This window comes from Dryobates pubescens, chromosome 5, assembly GCF_014839835.1.
Source record: "Dryobates pubescens isolate bDryPub1 chromosome 5, bDryPub1.pri, whole genome shotgun sequence".
NCBI classification, from domain to species: Eukaryota; Metazoa; Chordata; class Aves; order Piciformes; family Picidae; genus Dryobates; species Dryobates pubescens.
Window position 1 is genome coordinate 27,352,000 of NC_071616.1, and position 27,892 is coordinate 27,379,891.

At 38.3% G+C, this 27,892-nt stretch overlaps 1 protein-coding gene across 1 annotated transcript in view; it reads right to left on the reverse strand.

Moving 5' to 3' along the window:
- Positions 1-8,635: 8,635 nt before the first annotated feature.
- VRK1 (VRK serine/threonine kinase 1) overlaps positions 8,636-27,892 on the reverse strand; it is a 29,751-nt gene continuing 10,494 nt past the window's right edge. Inside the window, exons 8-12 of the mRNA XM_009907872.2 lie at positions 26,857-26,977; positions 25,746-25,804; positions 23,012-23,190; positions 19,918-20,008; positions 8,636-9,268 (exon numbers count right to left, since the gene is read on the reverse strand). Of these exons, the coding sequence (XP_009906174.1) occupies positions 9,186-9,268; positions 19,918-20,008; positions 23,012-23,190; positions 25,746-25,804; positions 26,857-26,977 (533 nt within the window). The 3' untranslated portion in view covers positions 8,636-9,185. The remainder of the gene's footprint in view (positions 9,269-19,917; positions 20,009-23,011; positions 23,191-25,745; positions 25,805-26,856; positions 26,978-27,892) is intronic.

Genomic DNA, 27,892 nt, shown 5'->3' on the forward strand with positions numbered 1-27,892 from the left:
GCAGAGTTTGAAATTTAACAGTTCAGACAAAGACGCTTTCTCAGGTTTTGAGAACACAACAAACCAATGGAAGCATTTCAGTAGACATTCTTTTTTTTTAGTTTCATTATGAACAATCAGTTTAAGGAACATTGTTTCTCAGATAAAGCTCCATTTTATGAATAGGCATTTATTCTTAAGACAAACAAATTAAGCAAGTCCCTTGCCACTGGGGATTCTGATTCCTGTTTAGCTGGTGTTCTACTAGAATGATCACCTCTCGGGTGCTTTACATACCATGGGACTTCTCTAAAGCAGTCTTGCAGCTAGAAATAAAACTTGCAGTTTTAAGAAGCTGGACATTCGCCATTGATTGCTGCTGACCTGCAATGGCTACCCATGCATTCAGGCAGGTTTCCACAGTAAATAAACTCCCAGTGAAATGTGATGTGATAAACAAAAATCCTTGTACATCTTCCAATCTAGAAACTTGAGCACTCACAAGATATTTAGGATTTTATCACAGAATCACAGCACCTCAGGGGCTGGAAGGGACCTCAAAAGATCATCTAGTCCAACCCCCCTGCCAGAGTAGGATCACCTACACCAGATTACACAGGAACACATCCAGGTAAGTTTTGAGTATCTCCAGAGGGAGACTCCACAACCTCCCTGGGCAGCCTGTTCCAGTGCTCTGTCACCTTCACAGTGAAAAAGTCTTTCCTCATATTTATGTGAAACTTCCTATGCCTCAACATCCACCCATTGCCCCTTGTCCTGTCATTGGGCACCACCGAGAAGAGCCTGGCTCCATCCTCTCAGGACTCACCCGTTACATATTTATAAACATTGATGAGATCACCTCTCAGTTCCTCTTCTCTAAGGTAAAGAGCCCCAGCTCCCCCAGTCCCTCCTCGTGTGGAAGATGTTCCACTCCCTTAATCATCCTCATGGCTCTGCACTGGACAGGTAGCTCACTGTCCTTCTTGAACTGACAGGCCCAGAACTGGACACAAAACTCCAGCTGCGGTCTCAGCAGTGCAGAGTGGAGGGGGAGGAGAACTCTCAACCTACTGGTCACACCCCTTCATCCCAGAACAGCACTGGCCTTCCTGGCCACAAAAGCACATTGCTGGCTCATGGTCATCCTTCCATCCACCAGGACCCCCAGTCCCTTTCCCCTTCACTGCTCTCCAGCAGGTCTGTCCCCAACCTATACTGGTTCATGGAGTCGTTGCTTCCCAAGTGCAGGACTCTACACTTGCCCTTGTTGAACTTCATCAAATTTCTCCCTGCCCAGCTCTCCAGCCTGTCCAAGTCTCACTGAATGGCAGCACAACCTTTTGGTGTGTCAGCCACTCCACCCAGCTTTCTGTTGTCAGCAAACTTACTGATGTGCACTCTGTGCCCTCATCCAGGTCATAACATATGCCTCTCTCCCTCAAGGACCACTAGCATGTTAAGAAACTCACACTCCTGAGAAACCATACCAGGACATACATACAGAAAAGCACCACTGCCAATAATGTAAAGGAATGCTCTGATGCCTGAACATATGGATACGCTTGTTTTCCATTTCTTTTTTCATTCCTAGTTTATGGTCTTTCAGAAAAACTGTTAAGACTGTCAAAGACAACACCACAATGTGGAGACACCACATACTGTAGGCTTCTTTCAGATGTGTATGTAGGGGAGAAGAGAAAGTAGAAGGAAGTGGAAGAACAATGCCTGTAGATTATAAAGAACTATATAATCTATATATTAGGTTATCTGTCTGTAAAGAATTGAGGACATGCTATAGTGGAGAAGAGAAATAAGAGATAATTTAAGGGAGAGCAGAGATCAAACCTTTCTCCACTATTTGCGTCCCCTAGAAGGCTCCTTGGAATATCACAGTCCCTGCCAAGCTGCAAAACCTGGCTGACCCACAGTGACCTAGTGAGTGCCCCAGTACCCATGCAGTACTCATACTTCTGTTCTCAGGGCTTTGAACATTGCAAGCATGTGCAATCATGCAACAGAGCATCAATTAGCAATTCACATTATGTGCACCTAATGGGGGAAGAAATCAGATTGAATACAACTGAAAAAGACAGATGAAGGAAAGACTCAAGGTGGATGGCTCTGTCTTGCTTTAGACAGGCAGATATGATGTATAGGAAGCAGCAAGGCAACACCTCTTGTAGAAAAGGCCAGCATCCTGAATCCTCAACTGCAGGCAAGAAGCAGAAACAGCAATTCCATTCCCTCAGCTACAAGCAGAATGATCTGTTGTGTGTGCCCTGACCTACTCCAATGCGTGACAGTGCCTCAGGTCTGCTACAGCTCCCCTCATTTTCAGTGCTCTTCAGAGCAACACAAATTTCAATGAGGTTAATAATTAACCTAATGCAACTAACTAATTAGTTAAATAAAGCTAAACTACATGTTGGAATAATCAAAAACTTCCCTTGGAAAGAAGAAGCATATTGATGTGAAGCAAGCAAAATAACTAACAAAACTAATTTTATCATAGGTGCTCAACATCTCACATTCTAGAACACCAGGTGCTATGCAGATGAATAATAAGACAATCACATCTTGAAAGAGCTTAAAACAAAGCCCACATGCAAAAACTGTGAAGAACACAGGAAAAACACAAATGTATTTCAATAAATTTGTTTCTCATTCCTGTGGTTCCTCATTACCTCAGTCACAGTACCCTTAGTTAATCAAGGAACATCAAGTTCAAGCATAAATTCTGTGGGTTAGCTTAACTGTTACTGTGTTGCAGTGTGCAATTTCACTTAAGAATTACTTATTCCTTGTTAGGACCTCTCTAGCAATGTTGCTTCTATCACTACTCAAAGGATAATTCAGCAGGGTGTTAAACATGCAAAAATATAATTTTCTTGCAGGGAAGGGGTACATTTTTAGATGAGCTTAAACTTGACTTTCAGAGATCCCAGCTATCTGCAGCTCTCAGCAGCTTCAAATGGGGCACTACCACCTCAAACAAGACAGGCTTTCCATATAAACAGTTTGAATTCACTCAGAAAACAACAGTTTCCATGTACAGAAATAAAGTATTGTGGTCAGATTTAGAGAAAATCTTGCGCTGCACTTATACCAGGAACAGATTATGAGTTTCAAAACTGGTTTTGGGAAGGCTTTGACTTGAGGAAGGGAAACCAGGAAATGGTGGCATAACTCACTACCACACATGGAACCAGCCAGCATATGATAAGAGAGGCAAAAAATGTTGCCAGTCTAAAGTGGTGTATCAAGAGACACTGGGACTGGGTAAGAGGTGAGTTTTAAATTCCACCTCCTAGGCTTGAAAACACTGATTAAAAAAAAACCCGAAGCCTATAAATTACTGATGATAGCGACAGAAGGAACTAGTTGTCAGACCATGTCCAGATATTTTCAGCACCATATTGTCTTCTAAATATGGTGCTGTTTACTGTACACCTTCCACTATGGCTATCGCCAAGCATTATTAGAAGTGAGCCAACAACTGCACATTTGCTAGCACAGACCCACCCTCACTGTTTAAGAAACAGATCCATAATGAGAGATTAGTGAGAATGCAAGAATAAAGGCATCTTTAACTTTTATAAATATATCTGTTTTCAGAAAGGAATTCCATTTATTAGTAAGACTGAGTTTTGTTCAGGGTTAGCAGTAGATAGACAAAATTAGCTGGAGGGTTACTTTAAGCAGATCCAGTGTTCCACGCCTCTCCTAGCAGAAAGGAAAAGGAAAGTACCTTCGGGTTCTCAAGGCACAGATTGTGTATTTCATGTGGTATGAGGAAATTTCTTTTAACATTCAGCTGTGCAATTCACCAATTCCCAAAACTGCATGTTATAGTTTGCATTCTGAACAAAGCTAAGTACCTGCCCTTCCAGGGCTCTTTTGTCTTCTAAATGCATCCTCCTTGGTTGTATTTCATGTTATTGTGTTCTCACTGCTTCATTATAAATGAACATATTAATCCTTAATTTTCTACATTTGTTGCTCCATTCTTCTCTCAGAAGCTGCAGATGCAGATTACCACTGTGCTAGCTTCATCCTGTCTGGAGCAGTCTGGCAAAAGGAACTAGTTCATGGAAGTCCATAAAAATGTATATTTCCTTGTCACTTCTATTGCACTGCACAGCTGTCTCATTGTGTTCTCATTACTTTTATTTCAAGTGTCCTTATGAAAACCCATCACAGCAGCTATGGTCTGCAGGGTTGGAAAGCTGACCTTCCAAGACAAGATGTAGAAATATGGGAGGCAATCTTTCTCCTATTAAATGACAGTTCCTCCACAACTCTCTTACCCTTTAGGGTTTCCCTATGAAAATGCAAAACCTCAGTTTTGGCTTGTTGCTGTATTCACAATGATGAAGAAACAAGCCATCAGGATTCACTTGTCAGCAGCTTAGGCAGTTGTGGAACTTGAAGTCCATTTGAAAGTGCTTCAGGTATTTGTATAGACCTAACTGCAAGGGCATCAAAATATGGCATGGGAGCCTACATGGGCAGGATATGCTCTAGTCTGAAACAAGACAGGTTTTGGTAAGGATGACAACTAGAAGGAAGTAAAAGTGCAATACTGCTGATGACTTCACATTTTGAAACACAGCACATCAGTGCAGAGAATTCTAGTCTGCAGTATCTAAATAAAGCTACTGATTTTTTCTAAGCTGCCCTGCATACTCAGTTCACAGAAAGAGTGTATTCCCTTTTTCACATGTCCCTTCCAGAGATAAGGGGGGAAAAAATACAACCAAAACTGTTGCTATAGAGGTATCATCCACAGAGATAAAAGCAGCTAAAATGAAGAATTTATGGAATCACTTTTCTAAAACTTCAGCTGCTCAATCACAAGAAAAAAAAAAAGCATGAGAGTTAGCATGTTGTTGCATAAAGCTATCCATGATATCCCAACTAGGACTCCAAATTTCAGAAAAATCTGGTCCCACCATAACTTCTTTCCTCCTGCCTATTAGAACAGACATCAGAAAAATCAGTCCTCAGACAGATAAAACAGAATGCTTCTCCCTCACCATTGTGAAGAGCCCAGCATCATCAAAAGAGCATGGGATGTGAAGGAAACGGCACTTACCGCCACAGAGATTTTCCAATCAATTTGATGTTGGAGCTATAAACAATGGGATACAGCTCATACTCAAAGAGCACCAACTCTAGGTCTTGTTTAACAACAGAACAAGACATCGAGAAACTATGCTCTATCGGAACTCTTAATTAATACATCCCTATATATGCTGGTAAAAGCCTATTTATACTGACGGTTTATATTTAACCTGCAGTTTGCCTTGCACTTTCTACAATGAAACTACTGATACTTATCTATCATCACACATACACAGGGCACTGCAAACCATTCTTGAGACAACGTACCAGCAACTGGCGGACTCTCCACTAAAACTGCAGAAGTATTAATATCTGATGTCTTCACAACAGTAAAGGTTTGTTGTTGTTGCGAGGTTTTTTAAAGCAAAAAGTCTGGAGAAAGCCTCTGTTTGTCACAGGATGAACTCAAGACTGTTAAATCTCCTGTCTACACCTTAAGAAAGAAAAGAGGAGAAAAATCTAATTTAAACAAGTGCTACAAAGAATAACATTTTCAGACTGATGCTGCATTAGGCTGCTTGGGAGGCTGAGGTATCCAGTCATGGTCTTCAGTAAAAAAGAAAATTATAGGGTCTATCAATTAGAGAAGCAGTGCTCTGAGCCTATGTGCTGGCATGCTTACAGTTTTTTTAATGTCTGGCAGGATGTTTTACAAACTAAACTCAGCAAGATGACAATTCCACCAGAAGGTGCTTCAGATGGTTTTGCTAATAATTTTGATCAGCTGAAATGGAGAAAAACATCACTTCGTTTATTTGTCTTTTCCAGAACCTGTCAAATCTGAGCAGAACCATTAATTGTCCCCTTCTGCATCTCCTCCCCCCTCCATCTCTCCCACCTTCTTCCAGAAAAGACACTTCAATTTTGTGGTGTTCGTTTTTTTCCTACATGTATTCTGCATAATCAGCCTTTGTTCTCAAAACAAACTCTGGTCATTCTTTGTGCACTTCCTTTGCTAGAAGGAAGTGCCATTTCTTGAGAGTATTCATTGGAGGCTGCTACTGCTACAAACATCTAAGTGCTAACCACCATATATTGGCTTTTGTTTTAATAGCCTTTTAACCAACTTTGTTAATGGACTGAATGCAATTTAGATATGGAACTTGGCTAAAATGTAGCTTCAATTGGCTATTAAAATTTAAGAGCCAACTAAGATAGCTAATTACAAAAAAGCTCCAGTGATAATGCTAAGCAGAATTAGTAATAGCAAATGACAGTCTGTCTAGTCTTATTCCCAAAGGGAAAGAAACTCTTAACTGAGAAGCCAACCAGACAATGTGCAGAAAACCTAATTGCATTACTGGTATTATGGCATCCCAAATCTGGCAGCTCACTGGGACAAAACAGTGAGTGAAGTCTGTCAAACTACTCAGGAAAGCAACTGACCCCCTTCTTCATACTAGATGCAACAGACATTAGGAATTATGTTATTATTTTGGGAAATAATACTTGGCAATTATTCCTCTAAAAATTATCAGATCAGTACCATCTAAAAAATATATTACAACCGTCTTGAATTTGATTCTCTCTCCAGATATTTTAGATAAGAGAAAAAAAATACAATCTGTCTGTAAAACATTCAAGCACTAAAAGAAGCATTCTGTGCTTCATTATCAATATCCTCATTACACCATCAGCTGAAGTGCTGACTAGTTCTCCTGTGAAGATTTATCATGTACGGTGGCCACTTTGAAACATAGGTAGCAGAGTCTTTAACATTCCCTACTCAAGTGTCTCCCTGCTGTGCCTGTAAATGTCAGTCCAGTTTTTTCACGGCTGTGCGCACAGATTAGAAACAGCAGGAGAGCTTGGGAGTATGACTACAATACCAGTAAGGACACTTGTCTTCATGGCACTGCTCAAGTGATTCTTGGAATGCAGGACCCTGCTGTTTTCTAATATTTACACACAACTGGAGTCATCAAGAGCAGTAAATGCAGTCTAAAGGCAGCTTGCTTCTTTTGTGTTAGGGGCTTCACTTTCAAATGGGGATGTCAACAAAATCTGACTACACCCTCTGCCTCTTCTAAAGTGGTGTATTTCCCCATTACTGTTTTGCAAAACAAAACCACATGCATGTGAGTACATGTTGTATGCAATACATACAGTAGTACTGCAGGTATTACCACAGTCTACCACTTGGCTCATCCTGCCCATCCCACATTTTAACACTATTGCAGTTTACAGCGACCCATAGACATTCCTGCCCATCAAGAGTGTAGTTTTGCACAATCTCTTTTGAGCACATACAAGCCCCCAAACAGCATTCATCTAGAATGGAAAGCATCCTATTTCTTCACAGAACACTTGCCAGTACAAACTTTTTCCAGGACATTTTTGGGGTAGGGAGAGGTACGAATAGTTTATGAAATTTGCACCTCAAAACGTTCCTTTCAAATATATGGAAACATTGGTGTTTGTTGCACTTGGTTTTAATAGTGTCAAAAGAAAACAGACTACTTGAAAATTTGGACAGTAAAGAGAGGAAGTTTACCTGTAAATAAGTTACTAAAAAAATTGAGATGTCAAACAACTAAAGTACAAAAGAATGACATTAACTTTGAGTATGTGAGACAAGCAAGAGAATACAATATGCTTTCCTGACAACAGTTCTTCAGAATAGCATAACATACTTTTTGAACAAAATGAATAAATGAAGTCATTAAAATTATATTTAAAACTCCTCAAATCAAACTATGAGAGGATTTAGCAGTCCTATTTTTACATTTGAAACAAAGAAAATGTTATGCTTAAAGTCATCAGCCACACTTTGCTAATAACCAGGAAAACAAAGTCTGAATAGCAGTCAGAACAACAAACAAGAAGGCATCAGACTTTTTAAAAATGTTATTCCAGTTTTATTTCAAAACAACATACCCCCTTGTTTTCAGAACATAACCTCATCACTCATTCAATGTTTCATACTACAACATGTTTATTTCCGTGAATAGCTACTCAGACTTTACACAACCAGGCAGGCAGAGCACTGGACATCCACACAAATGCACTACCCATTGGCTCATAAGGATTCCTTTTCATTTGTCAAACATCACATGAGGGATGGTCAAGACCAAAATATATGTATTTCTGCAGCATCTAAATGAAAAGTAAGGTATTCTGCACCACAGTTAAACACTGCATTTTTCGACTTACAGCTGAAAAGACAACTCAATGCCAAGGAAGCACATTTAGGAAAGGTTATATATTTCTTAACTATAAAAAAGCTAAGCAACTGCTTTGGGATGAGAAGCCCACGTGAATCAAGCTTTCACTGGAACTAGATACTTTACAAAGTTATTCTTTATAATTACAGTATCTATGGCCTGTTCATTGATACAAAAAGAAGACCTGAGGGGTAAGCACCGGATGGGGAATGGACAGGGTGTGAGAATGAATGAGCATTGGCTTCTGGTTGGTTATTCCCTTTGCCCTGAGCCCATGTCTGGAATTCTGTTCTCCTCCTTTCCAGAGAAACTCTGAATGAATGGAAAAGTGATACAAACACAAATACTGTAGGGGAAAAAAATTCACTAACTGCCTTCCAAGCAATTCTTTAAACACATTTTAGAACAAACTATAAGAGAAGGATGGGAAGAATTCATGGATTTTTTTTTACCTTCAAACACTTGAGAAATATTTAAAAGATGTCTCAATCATTTCGGACTTCATCTCAACATTCATCTGGGTGATGGAATTCTAATAAGGCTTTACTCAAAATTAGAAGAGATCAGGTGCAACACTGCTGTCCCCTATAAAGCACCCATAACAAAACTGAAGAAGGCTTTAGTTCTACTTCATTAAGCAGAAAACAGCACTTTCTTTTGGTTTTACTTTAAGGTATGAATTTGTGAATATAAAGTATAAAAAAAACCTGCAAGACTGGCAAAATTTTGCATTTAGTATTTAAGTATACATAAATTATGCAAAGAGTTTCAAAAAACATTTATTCTTCAAAAACAGGTGCAAACAGCAGTCCATGTTTTCACAGGATTCATCGTTTCAAAAGAAAAGAAAAATATTCCAGTTCTACAGTAACTGAAAAGAAAACCAGAGATGAGTCAAAGAGCTACTTTTATTATTTACTTCTGGACTCTCTTTCTGGTTGCTGTGCTTTTCTTGGGTTTTGGTGAGGTCATCTTCCGGGTTCTAGTAGCTACTGCATCTGCAAATCAAACAAAAAAATGACCAGACTTTCTATGAAATAAAATAACAGAAATGGATCACAAGAAAATATTTGTAGATTTTAAGAGATCAACTCAAATAACTTATTTAGTTTTGACTGGGGAGCAGGGAGACACATGACATAGAAGAATTACCATAATTTCTGGGATCCCATTTTCTTCTGAAAAACACACTGTACAATTCAGCTTCTCAAAAAGTAGCACAGCATACAGTTGAGCCAATTTAATAGCCTCCACCAAATTATGAAGATTCAAAGCATAACCCCTTCCTTCCTTCACTGTGCAAACTTTCAGTACTATGATCCCTCCCAGTATTAAGCCCCCTTCAGTGAACTCTGGACCTTGTGCTGAGATGATCTGCCTCTGTATGACCTGGAAAAGAACTTTTCTCCAGGTCTAGCATTCTGACATTTTAGTTACTTTCAGCATCTTAGTGTTCTGAATGTGAGCTGGAAGGCAAACAGGCAGAAAAGAATATTTTTGTTTGGCAGTACCAAGCTGTTAAGTCACCTCAGCTACCAGTGCAACTTTAGCTACTGCTCTGAAGCTATTATTTCACAATATTTCATTAACAAAGGTTAAAAAACATCTAAATAAGATCCCTAACAAACCTAGCAGGCAGGTTGTGCAAAGAGACCATACTTAACTGAACTAATAAAAAAAAAAAAAATCTCCCTGCACTTTGTTTCTTTTCCTTCCTATGAGCAGGGAAAAGGGCGGGGGGGGGGGGGGGGGGGGGGGGGGGGGGGGGGGGGGGGGGAGGCAGGGGGAGAAATAACCAAACAAAAGCAAAACCAAGACAAGCCAACCTACCCCCCCAAAAAAAAAATTAATAAACCACACGAAAACACCCCACCACAGCTCATTTCTGTGAATCACATTCAGCTGTAGTCACTTTGAGACGAAAAAATTGCTACCATTTTCACAAAGGCAGTAAGCAGTAACAATTATATAGTTTTTCCTCTCCTACTCACAGTATTATTTCATTTTTGTAAAATCCTGACTCCACTCCTTGAAATTGGTACGCTTAACTAACTATTTAAGCTGTTGCTTGTAAAACTATATATAACTCTACAGTTCCTGCCACCTTTTTAATCTGCATTTACTGACAAGGAAAAAAAGAAAGTAAAATTGAGTTTCATGGAAGGCCTTAAGAAATAATTTGCTTGCATAAGACAACAGCTTTTGAGCAGTATGAGTCATTGATTGTTCAAGTCAGTGAGTAAATCTGGGTGAAAGCATGGAGACAGAGAACAATGTAAAACAAACCAAAAGTCCTCAGTCTACCCAAAACTACACCAAGAAAAACAATCAATTTACTGCAGTATTGTTTTCCTGTTTCATTTTACATAAAAATTTTCTTTTGCAATGTTGATTTGAAATTAAAAATACAAAATTAACTTTGAAGAATTTTTCCATTCTTGAAAATAAAATTGAGAATTAAAAAGTACTCTTTTTGTCCAAAAGGATTTGCTGCATTTAACATGAAACTATAAATAGACTTTGTCAGACAATATATCTTTTATTAACAAATCACTTTAAAAAGAAGACCTCTTCTGGTAAAATACACACACCCCCCTTGCCCCCAACCGCTATGTGAAAATCAAACCCCATTCTGGTACCCTTACAAGTGCTGGCAGCTGAAAGGCATATGAGCAGGTATCATAAAGTAGCAACTTGACCTATATAAATCATTCCTCTTCCAGCTAAATTCTGGTTTCAAGAATGAGTTCGTAATGTTCAAAGTCACAAAAATGTTTTGGCTACTGTAACTCTAGCAACAGATATATCTTCAGAGTTTTCAAATTGAGTTGTCCTAGTGGTATGCAGGCAAAGTTATCAACTGCATAAACTGCACCAGTTTTCCTCTCTCCATCCTACCTAGGATTTTTCCCTGGAATCTTTGTATTGCAATAGAAAGTAGAGAATAACTAAAGTTTTCTCCTCAAGAAAAGACAATAACCTGATCTTTTCCCCCTTTCATTAATCTTCATTAGTTTTGACTAAGGTAGCTGCAATTTTTCTTCTCAGCCAATCATAGACTGTATCATCAAATGCTACAAAGACAGGCCAAATTCATATTCTATTATCGGAAAGACTATCAATATGAAAATTATGACCTTAGGTAGGAAAATACTGCAGGTGTTTGTTTACAGAGAAAAAAGTAAATTAGTTATCTGATTTTCATGTTCGTATTTCAGGAATGTAGTATTTCATTGCAGACAGACAACAGCAGCAATCAAAGCTTACAAATTCCTAATTCAGCAAGAGCCTACCCATTTCTGGTTGCACATGATGGAACATCAAAAAGGAGAACACTGCTACCCTGTTTCTGATTTTTCCTTTATTACATTAGTGAGTTCTTTTCAAGGCTTCTCGAAACAAACCATGATTACGGAGAACCTCTAAGTGAATCATAACAAAAAGGGGGGAAAAAATCCTTGTCATGCCACTATTATTCATAAGTTCAAACTTAAGCAGCAGAAATATTCTCTTAAATTATCTGATTAATTACATTAAACTCAGAATGACTGCTCTCAACTCATGTTTAGCTTCAAAGTTTGCAGCTATTTCAAAACTGAACGCCTTCCATACCACAACACTTGCCTGCATTTTCAAAATCAGCCTGATAACATCTGATAACATAAATTTCTCCATCCTCACAAAGTTTTCTTGTGGGAGAAATGTCAATTCTCTTTCTGAAAACAGGAGAAGTCCTGTGTGGGCAGTACCAAACAAGGACAGAAACAAAGCTATTACAAGCAAAGAAAAAGGTTTTTGTAAAGCAAATTAAACTGAATTAGGTTGCAACAGCAATTTAAATGAGGAAGAATTATATAGGCAAAAATAAACCAGATGGTGTCACTGCACAGCTTGTTTCAAGACTGGAACAAAGTTCAGCAGAGGCATAGAATCCCACAGGCTCTAGAGGAATTATTAGACAAGTTGATTATGCTATCTGATCCTCTCTGTGTAAACAGTAATATAAAGCAACTTTACAAAAGCAGCTCCTGAGAACTGGTACAGTTTTAGGCTCTATTCTTCAAGAAAGTTCTGAGAAAAAAAAGAAAGAAACAAAAAAATCAAGAGTAGTGATCACGGTTTCCTTCTCGCTAACACACACACACACACAAACGCAAACAAATTGCTTTTAACTAGTTTGTCTGAAGAAAGTTATAAAAATGGAAGAGAGATAAGATGATGCAGCCTTTTGTACTTAGCAAATGTGCAAATGGTTGCTGCATAAAAGGAGAGGATTTTTCATGTCCAGAATATATAGGACAACTTACAAATTTCATGGAAATTCATATTAGGTACTAAAATTATCAAAAGAAATGCTCTACTTATCAAGCCCCTTTTTAGTAGTAAGGACTGCTAAATATTACAAGTGGTGTTGCTCAGGGATGCTTTAGAGTAGATAAAACACTGGTATGTATCAAGATTAACACACTTATATAGATAAACCTGTCCTTAGGTTGGTATACACAGCAGAACACCTCTTGATGTCCCTTAACTACGTATGCCATTTTAGAAATACTCAAGTCTTATGCGTAGGAGAAATAGAAGTGTACTTGAGTTAAAAAAATAAAAGTTTCTATAAAATGACATATTCCTTTGGTAAAAATAACTAGACACCAGAATCCCAAGTTTCCCACTTAATTGCCTGCTTTGATGGAAATGAGGACAGTGATACTGGCCAAGAAATACAGCTACCAAGCAGATTAAATCAGGTAAGATTTTGGTGTTAATGGTGACTTCTAGGTTAGATTATAGGCTAGAATATTTGATAACAGAACCATAGGCAGATTTTAGACTTCAGGCAAACATCAGGTAAGTGAAAACCATCTAGCAGCAGGCACACTTGATGTTAGAAACCGTGTCACTTGCATATGCTAATTTACACCTCACAAAGACTGAGTACATGCCAGTCTCTGTTTAATGGCTGAAAAGTCCCAGCAATTCTAGTCTATGCAAGCTCTTAAACTAGATTTGCAGTAATTATCATTAAACAACACAGCTAACATCTTTTGCCCTCAAAAAACACGTGTAACTGAGTACTTTGATCAGACACTGCAAGGCTTCCTTTTTTTGAAGAAAAATCTAATGTGTGAGAGCACATGTGCATAATCTCACACACAATTCACTTTATGTTTATCTCTTTAAGAAACAAAGGTCAACATATCTGGAGCATTGGACCATGTACTGAAGAGTTCTCAAGTGGTTTCTGGAAGAGATGTTCTTAGACTAGTCTCCACCTGGATGAAGCTTAATCATCATTTCTGTATAGACAACCAGTGTGACACAGCACAGTCTTATGACAGAACTGACATTTCTTTAATACTGGTAATTTCATGCCACATGTACTGAATTGTCACACGTAAGCTGAGAAGCAATAAATTAGGAATGAGAGGGCCACAAACAACTCTCCTTCGTCAAACAGATATGACCTTGCCTATGCACTATCAGACTTCAGTACAATAAATCAATCCAATACGTTTTGTTACTAATTTAAGTAAATAATTGTGGACTTGTAATTTCCAAAGAGGAGGCAATTTTAGGACTGCCAGTACTTCAACTCTTACCATATCCAATCTGAACCTCCCATGATACAACTTGAGACTATTTTCTCTCACCCTATCACTTGTTACTAGGGGGAAGATATGGATGCTCACGTCACTACAGCCTCATTTTAGGTAGCTGTACAGAGCAAGAAGGTCTCTCCTCAGCCTCCTTTTCTCCAGACTAAACAACTCCAGTTCCAACAAGCCCAGTCAGCCATTCTCAAATCAGTTTGGGCAGTCTGAACATGGTGCCAGGGAAAAGCTACTTTTCTTTTAAGAAGACGGAATAAGGAAGAGTATGTAGTGATCTGACAAGCCCTTTCCTAACTTGGCCAGGGAACACCGCATAGCTGATAAAACCTTGTACTATAACACTTCTCAAACAAGAATTTTTCAGTAATTTGAAAATTGTCAAAGGCACTGCAAAGCTCAAATAGTAGTTTTGTTTAGCTGGCTTGTTCTCTTTTCTCAGCAATTCTTTTCTCTACAAAACCTTAGAAACATGATTTGCAAAAAAAGAAAAAAAAAAAAAAAGGAGAGACCAAAAGAATGCAAATATGGACTTGAATCCCAAGTACACAATTAGGAGAGGGGAAGATAAGAGTTAAGGAATGAGGTTTGGCTTTAGGTACTCTGTTCTTTCAAGTCCTCTGTTTACTGCAACAAATATAGCTGATATGATACTATTATCTTCTTATGAAAATACAGAAAAACATGACACAGTAACTTTTGTTATTTGATGACTTTATGCCTGTGTATTTCCTAAACACAAAATCAAATCTGAATGTTCTTTCAAATATTAGAATGTAAAATTGTTTCAGATAAAACTGAAACTGATTTCCTTCTATTTGTAAAAAATGTTTTACTGAAGAGTTACAGAACACAACTATACATACATATGTAAATCAGTAGTCACATGCAGCATGTGCTTAAAAATAGCCCTATAGCCCTCCCCTCCACTGTGCAATTAATTCAAATATATTACTTGCAATCTTGAAAAAGGTTAGTTCCCTGTAAAAGTCTGAGTCACTGCAGTACAATTTTTCTTTCTTCTCTGTAGAAAAATTTCACTTGCAAATTTTTATCCAAGTTTGAATTGCAATACTTGTTCACCACACTGCAGTACATCTTCAGGTCACAGAAAAATAATGAAAAAGCAGACATCACTTTTATTTTTAAATGACTTAGTCATTACTCAAAGCTTTACCCCATGGAAAATTTTATTATTTTAAGTGACACATGTCCAAGGTGCTTCTACGTGTATGTGTCACTTAAAAGTTGTTAAGGAAAACTATTATTCAGGAAGAAACAGATACATTTGGTTTGTACCTAATTTATTTTGGCATTCCTACCCTAATATTTAAGGATCTTTATAGATAAAAATCCCCTTGTACCACACCTCTTTCAATTTAAATAGGTTCTGAAGATCCTCAGACAATTTTGGGTCAGGGCATGAAAAGACAGATCACTTCATACAGTGTTTGAATATATAAAATACAAAAGTGAGTCTGTCAATAGTTCTAAGAACTGAGAGAAGTATTCTCTGCTCTAAAAGCTCAGTGTTCCTGTTAATTTGTAGAGAAAACATCACAGCACATGCTTTCAACTTCTGAAAGCAGATCATGTAACTCTCATGCTAGAACATTTAACTTGCAATATTCCCATGACAGGTAATGGAAGGCTAAGAATTGGCACAAAAAGTGGCAGATATTTTTGGTGACTGGAGTTTGTTACAGACAGTAGTCAACACAATCTACCACAAGAAAGAAAAGATGAGCAACAGACAACTGGAACTAGTGTACATTACAGGCTTTGCTGATTATACTTCTATTAGTGTATAAAATTAAGAGGTAAAAATCTACCTATAAGGTAGTTGCATTGGTGTGGAGTAGAGAGATAAACAAGTGGAGCCATAAATAAGCTCAAAAAAGGCACATATTTTGCTTCTTCCAAAGTCTGATGTCAAGAACAGTGATTTTCTAAATATAAAAATGACTCTATGTGTAGATTTTACCCAACATTAAGCCTTGATTGACTAAAAGAAAAAAAAATTCCAAGACAATAACCAAATACCAATTTATGCAAAGCCATGCAATGCAAATAAACATGAAGCTAAGTACCTATTAATACTATTAAATACTATTAAACTTGCATTTTTGAATGCCTTCTAACCAATCTATCAGTATGACTGCCTTAGTACTGGTGTGGTTCACATAGTTCTTTATTTATGTTGCAAGAGTTATCAAAGACCCCAGTTAAGGTCTTACCATGCTAGATGTTATGTAGAAAAACAGACATGTACAATTCTTACCCCTATCAGTATTGACTGAAAAAATACATGCACTGAAAAAATACATTAAAGCATACCGGAAGTGCCATTAAACAGTACAGTGCCTCCATAGCCTTAAACCATATCCCTAAGGTGATGAAAAGCACCACAAAGGATACCACAGGTAATACAAGTACATACAATGCATACGAGCTTATGTAGCACAACAGGAAAAGTGAATGCCTTAACATAAATGGAAACAAACTAAAATAAACATAGAGTGAACAAATTTATCAGAATTGAATTCTCGCGTTATCTCAGTTTGACAATCAGGACCAGGCCCCACATCAGGACGATAAATATGGACTTTCTTGGGTTAACTTTCTTCGGTTAGCCCACCCTCACAAGTCTCCCCTTCCCACCCTGCTCCTCACTGACACGGAAGGCACTTGAGAGAAGGACAATTTACTACTCTTTTGCAGGGATATCAGGTAATACAAAACAAGAAAGGGAAAAATAGACAGAATTCCATCGTGAATGAAACCAGAAACTAAACAAGCCAACCCCAGCCTGGAAACCAGGGAAGAAACGCAAAGTAGACCTGGTACAGGTAACTTTACAAACTATAGACTATAGGACCCAGCTTGCTTCGTTGCTCTGTGCCACTGATGGCAGGAGCATGGCAGGGAAAGACAGCCCCATCCCTACTAGTGGGGTCAATCAGCTTAAACCAGTACAAGAATTCCACAAAATGTTGTGCATCTTATTTTGGAAGTACAACACAGCTAATTTCTTAAGAGCTTTCTGAAATTCTGAGCAGATTCTAACACTCTTTCTTGACAGCTCCAGAAACACCAGTGGCTGACATGATTGAAAGAGATGGTCTTTATTGAACTCATCTGAAGAGGCCACTTTTATACTGAGAACAACCAGGGGAAGCAGAGGAAAGAAACAAGAATGTCAAGATACCCATCCTTTCTCAGTGCCGTTCTTTCTTCCTCTTCCACCAAGCCTGGGGGTTCCCCAGCCTCAGCAGCAGATTTAATTACTAGCAGAGTCCCTGCAGCCACTGTGCACCCTGGCACGCTCAAAGTGCTGCACAACTGATCTGGATCTTTTTGGACCAACTAATCTTCTTGCCACTGATTTAGGACCAAATACTCATGAAATGTTGTTTGAACACCTGAAGAGTAACCCCTGTCCAGCCATATTTATCCACTCTTAGAAACCTATCAAATACTATTTCAAGAACTTTTAAAATGCTCCGGTATGACTAAACTTCTATTTCCACGGTTAAGAGTTATGGAAAAAAATCATTCATTTTACTGGACAGTAAACTTTAGGACAATAAACTTCTGAACTGGCAATAGGATGTTTACATTTAACCTTATCTCCACCACCTGTTTTAACCACTGGATGCTCAAAGCATATATAGCCTTCCATATACTTAGTCCAAAAAAACTTAGCATTTACAAAAAGTTGATGCTACCACTTGGACTGCAATTCCTAAAGTTCTTTTTCTCTCTATGAGAAGTTCAATCTACAATCCCAAGAAAGTAAGTATAATATATAATGAAAGCACATTCTGATAATTTGTATCAAATCACAACCAGAAAAGTCAGTTCTATTAAATATTTTAAGTTCTTAAATAAAATCTAAAATGCTAGAGCTACGAACATCAGCATCATATCAAATAACTGCATTTCCTTGAAAGAAAGCATCATCTAATTAACACTTTTTCAGCCACTGACAGACTGCAAAATTCGTAATAAACTGAAATCAACAGTTCAAATGGCATTCAAGTAATACAACTAATCACTGATTTTCATAATCAGAATTCTATAATGTGAACAGCTGAAAATGAACAGAGTAGTGTCACCTTCTGGAATAACATTAGTTTAATTACTTGTAATTTGTATCATACTGTTTGAATAAAAATACTAGGGTAAATCCCTAACTTGACAATAATATTTCTATCTTTGAAATGTTACTTTTGCCCATCCTGCCATAATCCTTCACCAAGCCTCTGTAGGTGTGTTTTGGGGTAGACTCCAGTGCTACAGCTTTATCAAGACTACTTAGCCACAAACATCATCTGGTCTTTTGCTTAAAAGTTTGCATGTACATGAAGGAGGTAGAATGTTAGCTTAAGTTTGACGGGATACTTACTACAAACTTACCCTGTGCAGGTCCACTGAAGATTTGTGATCTTGGACTTTTAATAATCCTATTTTATGTGCCCATGACTTTTTCCAGACAACACTGAAACTATGCCAAATTACCTGAAATGTATTTTCAGCATTTTCTATCCTTACAGCTAATACTTTTCTCCACTTTAAATACACTCATTCTTGGAAGCGGTTGCTGCTAGCCCCTGGCTTTAACACAGGGTAATGAAGAAGCCCTGAGGAGTCAGCATGTTCTGACAGAGAACTGGACAAGACAGGAGGGCAAAAGTGAGAATGGAGGAGAGAACGAATGACAGCAGAAGAACAGGGTGCAAACACCAATTTTTATCAGCAATTCTACCAGCTTAAAGTAGCATGCAGTTGGAGCATATACAAGACTGAGAGGAGATCTTATTAATGTTTATGAATATGTGAAGGGTGGGTGTCAAGAAGGTGACAGTCTCTTTTCAGTGGTGCCCTCTGATAGGACACAGGACAACAGACACAAACTGGAACACAGGAAGTTCCACCTCAACTTGAGGGAAAACTTCTCTACTGTGAGGATGACAGAGCACTGGAACAGGCTGCACAGTGAGCTTGTGGAGTCTCCTCCAGAGACTTTAAAAACCCACCTTATGCATTCCTGTGTGGCCTACCCTAGGTGAATCTGCTTTGGCAGGAGGGTTGACTTAATGATTTCCAGAAGTCCTTTGCAGCTCCTACTATTTCATGATTCTATGAAGGTTACGTATTTCAATTTTATTGGTCTACATAGAAATTATGAAAGATCAAAACCACTTGAAATGTTAAAAGCAAACATCTCTATCGGGTTTATGTGGCCATGTTTTGGTAACCTGGGGTTGGTTACAAGGGTGGTCTCTGTGGGAAGAGGCCAGGTGCTGTACTTTGCCAAACACAGCCCTTTACAGATGGCTCTAAAACAATCCCACTGTAGGCAAAAAGTTGAGCCCAGCTTGTTTGTGGTACCTCTATAAAACCATTTAAGAAAATGCAAAAGCACTGAATGGTCAGATGGGGTGACAGTGTGAGGAGGTGAGAAACAGCAGAGGGAACACCAAGGTCAGAAGAGACAGTGCTTCACAGCACCAGAGTAGATGTTCCCTGTGGCTCACTAAGGACTCAGCATGAAGCAGGTATCTCCTGTAACTTGTGGGAAAGCCCATATTGGAGCAGATGGATATTTCCTGAAAGCACTGGCCCACAATTTTTTCCCTGAAAGACTGCAGCCCAAAACAGAGAACCCACACTGAAGCAGGGGAAAAAATGTAAGAAAGGAAGAGCAGAAAGAAAAAGCTATGTACTAATCATAAGGAACTTCTCCATATTCCCTGCACTGCTCAGATAGTACAGCACAGGAGTCTACGATGAAGAAATTGAGCATAGAAGAAAAGGAAAGGTGTTGCCTCAATGCTTGTCAGTGTTGCTATCCACATTTATTTTTGCCAAGCTTAGTCTGTTTGCCCACAACAGTAAACGGCAAACAATCTCCCCATTCTTGTATTGATTAATCTTCAAAATCTTTTTGTCCCATTGAGGAGGGAAGTGAATAGCTTAGCCAGGGATAACCTACCACATCAGCATATGACTATGAAAACAGTGTTTTGACTTACTAGAAAGTGGTTTCTTTTTTTCTGGACTTTCTGCATCTTCCATTTCTGCTTCAGTGCTCTCATTGTCTGCAGCTGCTGTCTTTCTTCTTTTCTAAAAAGAAAAAAAAAAAGGCAACCAAACTCAAGAGCAAAGTCTTAGCCTCACAAGGTATTACCTAATTTTAAACATTGTTTCTTCATATTTTACAATAAGTCTCCAGTTATAGAGACAATTTATTCACATATTAATGCAAGAATACTAGTATTATGCAATAGACAATTTAAAAGTTCACTTCCCCTATCTTCAGATCACATTAGGAGGTGAAATTTTAATGTATGAAAACAAGCTTTTATGATCAAAACCTGTTTATTTACAGTGAGCAACTATTACAAAAGGAGCAATCTGAAAATCCCATTTTACTCAAAGTTGATGTTAATTGCTTTTTTAAAAGCAATTACACCTCATTAAACTTACGTTTATCTGGATCCTTGTTTCTTAAGGCCTTCTCTGAACAGCTTAAAAGTAGCTACACCCACTGACAGCACATTAGTATTTTTCCTAATAGCAACTGTGGGTTCTGTTCCAAAGAGATGTACTCGGGAAATCCGAACTCTGTTCAAGGTACATTATCTTAAAACCTCTAAATGGATAGAACTGTTATTATCTGTGTATTACAATTAATCTTACTATTGCAAAGTATTTTTAAGGTGGATATGGAAAGATAGGTTTTTTTAAAGCAATGAATGTGATTTCTTTTGCAAAGGATGAGTTGACCTCTACCTGTATCAGACATAGATGATAATTTTGATGAACATGGGAAGGGTTTACCTTTTCTTAATTTTGTTTTTAACGGTGTGAAACTAGAGCTTTACTAATACAGCTGTGAAAGCGACTATAACTTCACATAGCTCATGAGAGAAGGAGAGAGTGCATTACATCTTTCCTTTCCAAAGTGTTGCTTCATGATTACCATCTAAACCCTGCTGGGCTGAACAGATTGGTTCGATAATTACATACAATAACTGCAGTGGGCAGGTAACCCTCAGCTGGCACAGGGCAGCTCCCCTGTGAGAACTTCCATATGCAAACTGCACTGATGGAGTGCATTAGGTACATCTTTCCTGCCGGTGCACAGGCCTGATTACTGCCAGCCAAGACTCCAAGGTTAGCATGTCAGCAGATTTGTGATGCATTAGGCAGGAATAAACACAGAGACTTTTGTTCATTCTGACCAAAATTAAGGAGGACTATTTCAGCATTGTACTGCTTTTATATGAGAGATAATGCATTCCTCCCAATTCTACTAGAAAACATTGTAAACACTCATCAGAAAAACAGATATCCAATACACGCTACACAAAAGCAAAATACATTTATCTTGTTTCCAGGATTATTAAATAAAAAGTGGTTTCTTAAACCTGATGCAAGTGAATTACATAGTAGTAGAAATCAGGCAGCATTCACTTGATAAAAGTGGCATCTGAAGCTGAACAGTAGAATGAACTATGAATCACTAAGAACCATATTTTTCCAGTTTAGTTTACTCCAAATATTTCCCAGGGACTCTTCAATGCTAAACAAAAGTAAGATGCAGTCCTTGCCCTAAATAATTCAGCCAAGAGCTCCAGATGCTTCCACCAACACATGGTATTGGTAGCTTCTTGTTTTGCTAGAACTATTATAAAATATCACGCATACAGACCAACATGCAGTTATGATACAGACCACCTCTGACACACCCCCTGACCCACTGTGTTTCATTTACTTATACATCTGGAGAAAATTGAGTCATGACATAGAAAATAAAATGCCTTCTATATTAAAAGTTAACATCTGTCTGATCTGTGCCAGACACCAATGACTGAGATTCCAGAACAACCATGCTTATGTGCAATATATAATGCATATCATGGCCCACTTAGCTATGCAAGCTGAAGGCACAGAAAAATCCTGTGTTCTGAGAATTTATTTACACAGAAGGTAGCAATATTGCCTCCTAGCTATGAGATAGCATACCTTCAGAACATAACACTATTCTGAGAATGCACTGAGGGTACTGTAGTTGTCTTAAGCCCTGTTGTGATTAAAAGATCAGAACAGCCAAAATGCTGTAAATACTCTGTATTAGAGGTTACCATCTTCTCAAGGGTGGTTGCCAGACTGCATTGTTCTTTTCCAAATTAGACAATAAGCATGCCAAAAGAAATCCAATATGTGTTAGAAGATAATGGCTTTCAGAAGCAAGATGCTACTGATCAGTGGTAAATTATCTTTATGGAAAGCAGTTTCTATCAGAGTTTGGAATGTGAAGCTAATTTTGAAAACATTCAGTCACAGAATCATAGAATCAATAAGGTTGGAAAAGACCTCAAGGATCATCAAGTCCAACCTATCACCCAAGACCTCATGACTACTAACCCATGGCACCAAGTGCCACTCACCGAGTTTCCTGTCATGGCTAAAAATACATATAATTTTAATTAGCATTCTACGTTTTTCCTTTCTTCCTCTGTGTATCTAAGTGTCCAGCTATTCTCAACTAGCACCAATTGTCTTCTGGTTCTCCTAGCCCCTCATACATGTATGATATGCCCTGGAAGAAAAACATCGTAGCATGAGTTCCCAAACATATATTATGGGAAAGAAGATATCCTGATGAAAACTCTCATTCTCTCCATTCTTACAGCAAAGTGAAAAATATACCCTTGGAAGGAGGACTAACACAACCTACTATTGTACCTCAGCGTACACCACAGCTGTTACAAGGCCCAGAAAATCCATTACAGAAGGAAGAATCGTCGGTCCTGGTATTTGGTCAAAAGCAAGTAGGCTGTCAATCTGATTTGAACCAAACAAATCTTACTTTCTCCGGACACTAGCACTAGCTGCCACAAAGTAGCTAGCATGAAGGTCACTGCAGGATGGAGTGGGCCGTGGAAAACATGTAGCCAAACAGGCCAGTAATACTGTTTTATATAATAAGGGATTGAACATATTTGTGACAAGTGAGCAAGCTGACCATGCACATGATTCCTCAAAATAATCCAGTATCACTTTAATTCTTATTTTAGCTCAAAAAATGCATGAAAAGATGACTGAAACTAGAGTAAAAACCTTTTGCGTGGGTTTTGCTTGCGAGTCTCCATTCTCCGCTGGGCAGAAGTCAAGTATTCCGTCATCTTTTTGCCCAATGGCCTTCAAACCTTGCAGAAGTATTTCTCGGAAATGCTGATAAACAGGTTTCTCTTCATAGCTCAGTAGCTTCACCTTTTCCATGTATTTGACTATTTCATCTAAAGAAATGGTATCTCAAATTAGTTTCTATTTGAAAACAAATTATCATTCACTTTTACAGTAAGTCAAAAATTATGCATACACTGCTTCCACGATTTTTTGAAATGTTTATTTAAAAACTCAAAATTATGACTTTACTACAACACATTTTAGAAAAAAAAATGTACCAAGGTTCATTACTCTGTGATGACAGCACTGCTTATGTTCATTGCTATGAAGTAAACAGCCAGTCATAAAAATTGTAACAGGCCTATCTTCACCAATGAATGACTATAGACATAAGAATGCCTATAGACTGGAAGCTGGCCAACATGATGCCCATCCACATGAAGGGCCAGAAGGAGGAACCAGGGAATTACAGGCCTGTCAGCCTGACCTCAGTGCCAGGCAAGTTTATAGAACAGGTCATCTTGAGTGCAACCACACAGCACTTACAGGATGGCCAAAGGATCAGGCCCAGACAGCATAGATTTAGGAAGGGCAGGTCCTGCCTGACCAACCTGATCTCCTTCTATGATCAGGTGACCCACCTGGTGGATGTGGGGAAGGCTGTGGATGTAGTCTAGCTGGACTTCATCAAGGCCTTTGACACCATTCCCCACAGAAAACTCCTGGCCAAGCTGTTAGCCTGTGGCTTGGACAGCTCTGTGCTGGGTTACGAATTGGCTGGAGGACCGAGCCCAGAGAGTGGTGGTGAATGGTGCCACATCCAGCTGGCAGCCAGTCACTAGTGGTGTGCCCCAGGGATCAGTACTGGGCCCCATGCTCTTTAACATCTTTATTGATGATCTGGACGAGGACATTGAGTCCATCATCAGTAAATTTGCTGACGACACCAAGCTGGGGGCAGGAGTTGATCTGCTGGAGGGTAGAGAAGCTCTGCAGAGAGACCTCGACAGGCTGGACAGATGGGCAGAATCCAACAGCATGAGATTTAACACATCTAAGTGCTGGGTTCTACACATTGGCCACAACAACCCCATGCAGCGCTACAGGCTGGGGTCAGAGTGGCTGGAGAATGGCCAGGCAGAAAGGGACCTGGGGGTACTGGTTGACAGTAGGCTGAACATGAGCCTGCAGTGTGCCCAGGTGGCCAAAAAAGGCCAATAGCATCCTGGCCTGTATCAGGAATAGTGTGGCCAGCAGGAGCAGGGAGGTCAATTCTATTCTATTAATTCTACTCTATAAGAAATATCATGTAAATATTTTTAAATGTTGAAAAGGAAATTCAAGGTTATCTTCAGCAGTTCAAGACTGAAACAAGTATTTAAAAAAATACATGAAAACATCTGACCACAGGAGAAAAGAAACATCAGACAAATCACACTTGACAGCAAATTATCACCAGGAGTAGCTGGAAATAACTGAACATTTAAGATCCCAAGTGTTATAGGTTTAGGACTAGTGTCCTAGTGTCCTATAATAAATAAAAGCTTTCCAGAGTTTTCTGGAGTACCAGGGGGCTGGGTGATCCCTGGGGGTTGGACAGGACATTACAAAGTGTTTTTATCCCATCCCATTCTCTCACAAATCTCTACGTAATCTGAAGTTACAGCTTGTTCTTTTGCTCTTCTGTGCTTTGCTTGCTCTCTTGCTCGTTTAACTGTTGTTTGAGTTTTGCTGAGGGGGAGGTAAGACATAGTGCAGCGAGGACAGGGAGAGATAATTAGCTGTTCAACGCAGCCTTTAGGCTTTGTTGAGGGGTGTCTGGGCTACTGTCAGGTTATATATGTATATATTTATTACCTTTTATATTTAGTCTACTTTTGTAAATATTTTCATTTAACTTCCAAATTCTGCGCAAGTATTATTATTTACTCTTCTGGGATAAATTCCACATTCTGTCTGATGCAAAACCAGCACACCAAGAAAGTGTATTTCTAAGAATCAGATTTTCAAAAAATGAATCTACTTAGAAAATCATCAATGCCAATTAGAAACAATCTAGACTTCACATTCACATTACATTCTGAATCTCCACAATTTAGTTGTGAAAAATCAGTGTACAGATTTCATGTTTACAAATAGTTAATACTGGTTTTAGTCAGAAGAAATACAGTGTCTGCAGCTCATATAACTGCAGCCAAAGGAAGAATCTAATGTTCTCCTAATCAGCAATCTTATTCCTGCAACTTTGCTATTGCTGAAAAAAAGTAAAAACCAAAATAGGCACAAACTTCAGTAAACAAGGAGGACTTCAAGAACCAACAGATTAGAGTACAGTGCCTGAGATACCTCTGAAGGAAAAAGCTGCTGACAGTCTAACAACTCCTCACCTTTTAAAGCAACTGATCTGCTTTGGTTTTAATATAAAATAGTACAGCCTTTCCTTCTATGCACTCAATTTACTCCATGCAAATACAAAATTCACAGTATTTACCCAAACATGTCCAAACCTGCCTACAATTTGGTGATGGTGCCCAAACAAACTGTTGTGGGGCTTTTTTGTTTGGTTGGTTTTGGTTTGTTTAAGAAACATGACATTAAAATTATTAGAAAATGCTTACCACATGGTACAAACCAAAGTATTGCAAATTAAAATAGCTCCTCTTACCTGGTCTGTTTTTCCCAGGAAAGCATTTGTCCATCAAAAATGAAATATTATCTCTACACCTGAAAAATAAAATTATTTAAAAGTATTGTTTCCTTCAAAGTTTGAGTCTTGCCCTGTTCTGACAGACTGCCAAAGTACCCAGCTTAGGTCATGATCAGAGACAGGAAACGCTAATAGAAAAGCCTCTGGAATGACTTCCTACAGCCAGCTTTGGGAGTGCAGTAAATTTGAGAACCTGATGAATGCCAGAGAGGCTATCTGAAATATGTTAAGTTTTCATTCAATAGTTTTTGATTCCTACAAAAGCAAGCAAGTAGAAGACCGTAGGGAAAGAACTGGTCCATTTTAAATCTTCACATTCCAATGCTCTTTTTCTGGCTAAAGGACTCTTTCTAGCTGATACTATTCAGAGCAGATCTCCTGCCAAAATAATAACTGAGGGGAAGGGGGGTTACTTCACTGACATTGATGGAAGCTGAAGTGTTAAAAGTAGAGATAAGAAGGCCAAATAGCAAATACTTGTTAAAGAAGCATAAACTGCTATGCTAGGACAGCTTTCTTAATATTAAGTACCTGACAAGGGAAGGTTGAGAAGTGGGGGGAAAACAAAGGAATGCAACAGTAAGGAATTATAAATTTAATTATTTTCTTTTCAAATTTAAGTCCACATTAGTAGCCTTCTAGCTGGATTGATGATCAAAGAGACTTAAGATCCACCTTTAGCTCTTATCTCTACCAATGACTTCAGAGCATGGTATTACAAACCATGCTCTTACTCCATGCTTCAGCTTTCTTTCCGTAAAGCAGGAGTAATAGTTACTTGCATACTGGCAAGAGCAACTTCTGGCTTAATCATGGCAGTATTCTAGGGTGACAGTACCATGGTGTACAGATAAAAAATAAAATCTCAGATATGCAAAGTAGAACAGCACAAGTTTAGTTACCAGTCAAGGACACAGGAGAAACAATGAAGAGAAACCAGGGGGTATACAAAACAATAGCCTGTTTGTCTCAAAAGGGAACATACTGAAAGTACAAAGCATTTCCACATTAAGACATTTTCATTCCTATTTTCAATTTGAAAACAAAAAGAAAGCAAATAATTCCTCACCTGATTTTTGAGTCTCTGACAAAATTTGGATCTTTCAAATTATCCTCCCATGGTAAGTAGCCACTAAGCCAATGAATCATACAGTAACCCAAGATCTCCAGATCACCACGTCGTGATGGTGCTGCATACATATGCACACAACAAAAGAGAATTGTAAGAGCAGCTAATAAAGCACACAACTTCAACAGCTAAAATGTGTACATATGTAAGACAATTGCTAAGTATTGGCTTTCTTTATAACAGCACTGTATCTATTACTTATTTCTTTATTTTAGTATGAAAACATGGAAGGAAAAAAATACTGGTTTTACATTTGGAAGGCCAACTTAACTTTGTTTTTAAGCTCTTTATCAATCTTTTTTCTCTATTCAAGGACATGACATGCTGCAGTTATCCCAGCTTGGGAAACTTTTTAAGTACCCCAATTGTGCAAAAAAGAGTAAAGTAATGAAGTGATTGACTTTCTTTCAAAACAGTTTTTGCTTCCCATAAAAAGATAATAGTGCCAAAATCCCAGATCCTGAAAAAAAAATTCCACGATGCTGAAATATTTTGTGGCCTGAAAACTGAACAGAAGGCAATAATAGATCAGTTCCCTGAAACAAAAACAAAATAAAACCCCACCAACCACTAAAAATAAAACCTCAAACCCAACAGTAACAAAACCAAAACAAAACTAAAAGGAAAAAACTACCCACATGTACAGTGGCCACACACTACATGAGTGGTAAATGGGCACATCAAGTAATTTTTGCTCATATTCAGTTTTAACCATTGGTGTAACAGTTCATCCCAAATCAATAACAATCTTCAGCACTGATATTTTTGCATGACACACTTTTATGCTAATAAAGCAAAATTGAAGAACGAGGAAAACTAATGTTCACTGTAATCCTCAAGGTTTAATCACACCAACCTGCCCTTTTCATACTGAACTACTTCTTGCCTTTTGCTATTCAGTGCCTATAGGCAAAAATATGAATATTTCATAATTAAACAAATCTTCTAAATACAAGATAAAAAATATTGTAAATTT